The sequence below is a fragment of the Armigeres subalbatus genome, chromosome 2, assembly GCF_024139115.2.
Source record: "Armigeres subalbatus isolate Guangzhou_Male chromosome 2, GZ_Asu_2, whole genome shotgun sequence".
NCBI classification, from domain to species: Eukaryota; Metazoa; Arthropoda; class Insecta; order Diptera; family Culicidae; genus Armigeres; species Armigeres subalbatus.
In genome coordinates, this window is record NC_085140.1 from 64293694 (window position 1) to 64299693 (window position 6000).

At 38.1% G+C, this 6000-nt stretch overlaps 1 protein-coding gene across 2 annotated transcripts in view; it reads right to left on the bottom strand.

The window, feature by feature from the left end:
* The window catches only part of LOC134208762 (leucine-rich melanocyte differentiation-associated protein-like), a 33461-nt gene extending 29792 nt beyond the window's left edge, over positions 1 to 3669 (bottom strand). Inside the window, exon 1 of one of the 2 annotated variants that reach the window (XM_062684683.1) lies at positions 3215 to 3669. In XM_062684683.1, coding sequence (XP_062540667.1) covers positions 3215 to 3240 — 26 coding nt within the window. In that variant the 5' untranslated portion in view covers positions 3241 to 3669. The other variant, XM_062684682.1, reaches the window with a different exon arrangement.
* Between the last annotated feature and the right edge of the window lie 2331 nt (positions 3670 to 6000).

Below are 6000 nucleotides of genomic sequence, written 5' to 3' on the forward strand. Positions count from 1 at the left end.
CGAAGGTCATTCGGTGGAAATCCTTTTTTCAAATGCCCCTTGACCGAATAACATGTTAAGGCAAGAGTTATCTAACCAACTTCCATTAGGGCGAAGGGTTATAAGGTCGAAAACGGTTTGGCCGAAAAAGCCATGTGGGTGAAAGCGACATACGGGCGAAATGGTCATACGAATCACAAACTGATAATTTGGCTGAAAAAGTTGTTTTCCCCAACAGATCATTTGTCCGAAAATTGCGTTTGGCCGAAAATGAAATATAACCTCATTCGGCTAAATGGCCCTTTCTGCTTAATGAGCATTTTGACCAAGCGACATTTTTGGGCCAGATAAATTATTCGGCCAAACGAATTTTGACCTATTATACCAGACTTATTTTTCGGCCAAATGACCTGTTCTGCCAAACGAAATTATTGGCCATATGGCTATCTTTCCAAAATGATTTTCGATCAGACGAGTTTCGGTCTAATGATTTGTTTGGCATAGACATGTCCGACCAGCTTTGGGCTTTATGGTCTTCGACCAAACGGCCTCTATGGTCTCCCTTTTGAATTTTGACTTCAAAGTGAAATTCTTTGGGTTTTAATGGGAAATCCTTGAGAATTTCCACAGAAAATTTAATAAAATTTCCAAAGGGAATTCTTTAGCCTTTCCACAAGAAATTGTTCAAAATTTGCACGGATATTTTTGTTTAATGTTCATGGGAAATTGTTCAGCATTTTCTGGAATTTGCACTCAATTTTCATGAAAGAGCACCTAAATTCCAATCTCTTCCAAATTTTTAACGGAGATTTACTCAGGATTTGAACTGCAGTACTTTCGGCATTTCGAAAGCAATTCTTTAGATTTCGACGAAAAATTCTTCGGAATTTCCATTTAAAGTTCTTCTTAAATTTTATGGAAAGCTTTTTCGAAATTTGAACGGAAAAATTGTATGGAATTTTCAAAAGAAATCCTCTGGAATTTAAATTTTGTTTTGGGAATATAAATCATGAAATTATACGGAAAATTCGTTTTTCGCAGTTTTCACGGTAAATTCTGCGGATCTCCGCAAGTTCTAATCGGCGTGGAAAACTATAGATCAGTGGCGTGATACTTTTCAAACGGTGGCCCATCGCAAAAATGTCGGCGGCGGCATGATGCCATAAACTGTTGGCGGTGGCGCACACCTCTAACCACCGTAAAGTGATGAACTTTGTATTACCTTAAAAATCACTCTAAGAAAGATTAAAAAAAAAAAAATCTAACCACCGTGTGATCCTCCAGAAGATCTTGAAGATCCCATTGGTGGATTGGATTAATCTGGCTTTTTGATATAAGTCTGGCACATATTGGGTACGTTACGACTGCGTTTGCCTTGAATTTGTGTTATGTTGTGCCAAACACGACTAATATTTTTATCTTTGTATATGACTACGGATAATCGAGCCATTTTTTTCCGGTTAATAGAGCCCCGGATAATCGAGTCCGCCCTTTACATGCCATTAAGGACAGGCCTCCCGGATTCCAAAACTAAATTCTTTCGCGTTGTCAAGGGCACATCACCCAATACGGAAGCAACGCACATGTGAAGTTGTTCATTATTTCATACATGTTACGGCGACGCAAAGCTGAAATGAAAGGATTTCTGTTCTGAAACATATTTTTTGCCGTTCACTACCATTCATATGTAATGCTCTCATAGCAAATCGATTTCGAAAAGCTTTTTCAAAGCTTTACAAAACGGATAATGAAGTTACTGATAATAGTTCCGCTATTTGCCGCTCGCAATAGAGCCAGTAAACTCACTAGCAGAACCCACAAGAATACACCAGCAAGCATTATTATTGAGCTTTTATTTTTATATTTGTATGATAGTACTTGATAGACATTATTTTAATACACAGCCAATTTGTCAAAAGCACCGCACGTCGGGCATAAGCAAACAAATTATACACTCTATACATCTAACCTTCAATGCGATTCAATTTGTATGTGATAATGCTCTCTTTTTAATTAGTCATGCGCGCAGACGCGTAGAATCAACAGTCTAAAGACGAAGAGATCCATTCTCGATCCAGTCTAAAGTCAGACTGTTCACAAATTACGTAACGCTGTAAGGGGAGGGAGAGGGTCAGGCCGAGCCTTACGATTCATACAAAACATATATAACCCTTCCATACAAAAAGTAAAAGTCGTCAAATTAGGCGTTACGTAATTTGTGGACAAGCCTTTCGGGTGGGAAGTAATATAAAATCCTTGCACTTAGGCATTGTGTATTCAATATGTTTGCCAGTCATAATGCATAATTATGCAATGGCAGGCATAGAAAGGCTTTTAATTGATCACTGTTAAAATGCTAATAGCACACTAAGTTGGAAAGCAGGCCAAGCTCCAGCTGGAATGTAGAATCATTGAAGGAGAAGAAAAATCCTCTAAAAAAATAATGATTGATTTAATCGTATTGCGATTGTCTATTATCATTATCCATTACTTTCAAGCTTTCACAGTAATATTGTCCGAGTTTTAGAAAACGTTAGACTAATCAAACAGAAAAACAATTTTTCGACGACGGTCTGTTGCAAATGCAGCTACATACACTAAGTCATCGTTATACCATGAGCAATTAATCAATCTCATAGATGAAACGCCTTTATGAAACTATTTTCGAATTAAAACCAAATTCTAGCAAAAGCATTCGATTGGTGTCATTACACTTGTATTAAATGAAATAAAGTTAAATAAATCTTATGTATCCTATCGGATAGTTGTGTTTCCAAAATTTACAAAATGAAGATGGCCTATTGTTGTTCGCAACTCTAGATAAGATCATTCAAAATGGAGGAATAATTATGAAAGTGTAAGAAACATTTGTTTCATCATATATAAATTACTTTTAGGACATCCTTAGTGTATCATGATTGACTGATAATTGTGTAACATGATTAAGTAAAAAAATATGTCACTGTTATAACTACATCTTTGAAACCAAAAACACATAGGAAACACATTGATTCGAACCTTTTTCCCAAGCATGTCTCAACTAGTGGTCGCAATAAATCTGCACTGTCATTAAGTTGCACTAGACACGTATTATTCATTGGAATTTGGGCCTGCAGATTTCTTCCAACACTAATAACTATTAAGGGAAATTAATTTCTTCACTATAGTACGGAAACATCAAACTCTTCAAACCCCAGCGCACTTCGCCAAATCTTCCGCTGAACTAAATACTCACTTGGCATTGTGCGCGATGGTATGCATTCCCTTGGTGCGCCGCTTTCTACTCGCTCGGTAGACGAGCTTGTAGAGGTACAACGAGTGATCCCTGTAGAGCGGAATTTTGACGGCCTTTGTATTTACGGCGTGCCCAAAAAATGAGAGCTCTTCCTCAAGAGCTACGATGGTGGTTCCTTAAGCAGATCAACCTTCGGATACTCAAAACGCGTCCAAATAGATCGGATCGAATTCCACCGGCGAAACAATGTTCATCACTTTTGAAAACAATTGCACAAACACCGACCGGCTTTCACAATAAACTGGATAAAATACCACGTTTGGTGGCACTCACTTCCCAGAGAGATGAGTCTGCAATTCAACTATCCAACAACTTAGAACGATCGACCGTTTTCTCCCGAAGGTACGGAGATTCTGAACGACGTGACTGCAAGCAACGTTCTCTTCTACCTCGACCCGGCGTGGTTGTGATGCAGAACAGCCCGACAGAAATAGATTTCCACAGCAAGCAGCAGTCGCTCGTCTCCGGCTGGGCTATCAATTTTGTAACTGATAGTGCGCGCGAATGGTTGGTTACAAACCCCTCCACAGCCGCATGGACAGCTCGTCTCGAGGACGACTGTCGGAGATTGAAAATAATGAAGGCAAATCAGCTAGAGAGAAAAAAAAAACAATCGATTGATTTTTATTACGGCATTACAAGTGACATGCTACGCAGATGTTACCCTCAGAAGGAAATCAATACGTATTTGGCAGTGGCGGTCGTGCTATAGTCTATAGTGTCTTTAGTGTATATCAAATTTACTTTCAGCCCAAGGCTGGCTCGTCTCGAACTTTACAACTTATTACTGATAACCGAAACTGCCAAAGTCAACTGATACTCGACATCAAAGTGAACTATAGATTTGTCAAATTCTAATCAGATTGTAGTTCCATGAATTGAAAAGCCACTCATGCTGCAAAACAAAGATGTGCTTTTTAGCTATCCGGCTGATTTTCAATAAAGGAAACAACGGAAAAGAATTCCTTTCAAGTTTTAAGAACAAGCCGGAATCCAAAATTTAATTCACTCACGTTTTCGAGGGTACACCACAGAATACAGAAGCAACGCAAAACTTTTTATTTTTTTTAACTAATTTTATTTGCTAATTATCTAATACATGCATTCATCTCTTAGACTAGGTGTTCCGTGTTTTCTTAACACTATCATCCTTATTTGCTATGTTACATTTTTAGTTATTATTAATACATTTCAATTGCCTGTGGCAGTTAGGATTTCTCCTCTGGTTGAATAGAACAGTATAGGAATTACAATGTTTTTCAATTAAAAATAAACTTAACCTAATTTATACTAAGGGTACAAGGAGCTAATCGTTCCGATAGAAGATTGCAACGATTTTTGTCTAAAATTGGAAATTATTTTGTTGGACATTTGTTGCAATGTCTCAATATTAGAAGTTTTATGAAGTTCATTGGTACTATACCACGGAAGCAACTTCAGAATCATTTTCAAAATTTTATTTTGAATCCTCTGGAGTGCTTTCATTCTGGTATTGCAGCAACTAGTCCATATTGGCACAGCAAACAACATGGCTGGTCTAAAAAATTGTTTGTAAATCAAATGTTTATTCTTAAGACAAAGTTTTGACTTTCTGTTTATAAGTGGATATAGACACTTAATATATTTGTTACATAGCAGACATATTGTCACTATGAATGGGGTTCCAATTAATTGGTCAAGCGAAGGTTAATATTTAGGACTTCTGCTGGATCAAAAATTAACTTTTAAAAGTCACATTGAAGGCATTCAAGCCAAATGTAACAAATATCTTCTTCTTCTTATTGGCATTACATTCCCACTCTGGGACATTGCCACCTTCCTGCTTATTGTTTATTCAGCACTTTCACAGTTATTAACCGCGAGGTTTCTAAGCCAAGTTACCATTCTTGCATTCGTATATCATGAGGCTAACATGATGATACTTTTATGCCCAGGGAAGTCGAGACAATTTCCAAGCCGAAAATTGCCTATACCGGCTCCGGGAATCGAACCCAGCCACCCTCAGCATGGTCTTGCTTTGTAGCTGCGCATCTTACCGCACGGCCAAGGAGGGCCCCTATCAGTGGCTTAGCCACGGGGGTGGTATTGGGTATAAAACCCCCCCCAAAGACAACATTTTTGGAAGAAAATTTTTTTTTCGAAAAAAAAAATGTTCAGAAAACCCCCCCAGACCAATTTTTTGGCTAAGCCACTGGCCCCTATTAATAAGTACTTCAATAGAATCACGAATGTTCTAGATTTAGAACAGCTGTAGCGAAATTTCGACCGCCATCGTAGCACTTTATTCTAGCCATCATCGTTCTACCGTTGCTACTCACATGTGAGTATTGTTTTTGCTCGTTCTTGTTGACTTGTCTCACCGCAATGCGATTACGATTGAAAAACCTCCTCTGGAACAACGACCGGGCAGTCAATGCTATCTACACTGACAAACAGACATTTGTAGCTTTTTGAGCATTTCGTCCAAAAAATACTAACGTCATCTGTTGCGAAACAAACTTCGGTAGTGGGGAAATGTCAAACGAGAACAAAAAGAATTGGAACGATGACAAATCTCTTAGTGTTATGTATGTTTGTCTGTGCTATCTCTGTTTATACCAGCAGCAATTTGTTTCTAGTTCAAGCTTCTACGTTAATGCTTCCGATGAACTTGTAACTTCATAACATGAGTATAACGGAAAGTTTCATCTGGCCGACATGACAGTTGAATAACAACTTTATTCATT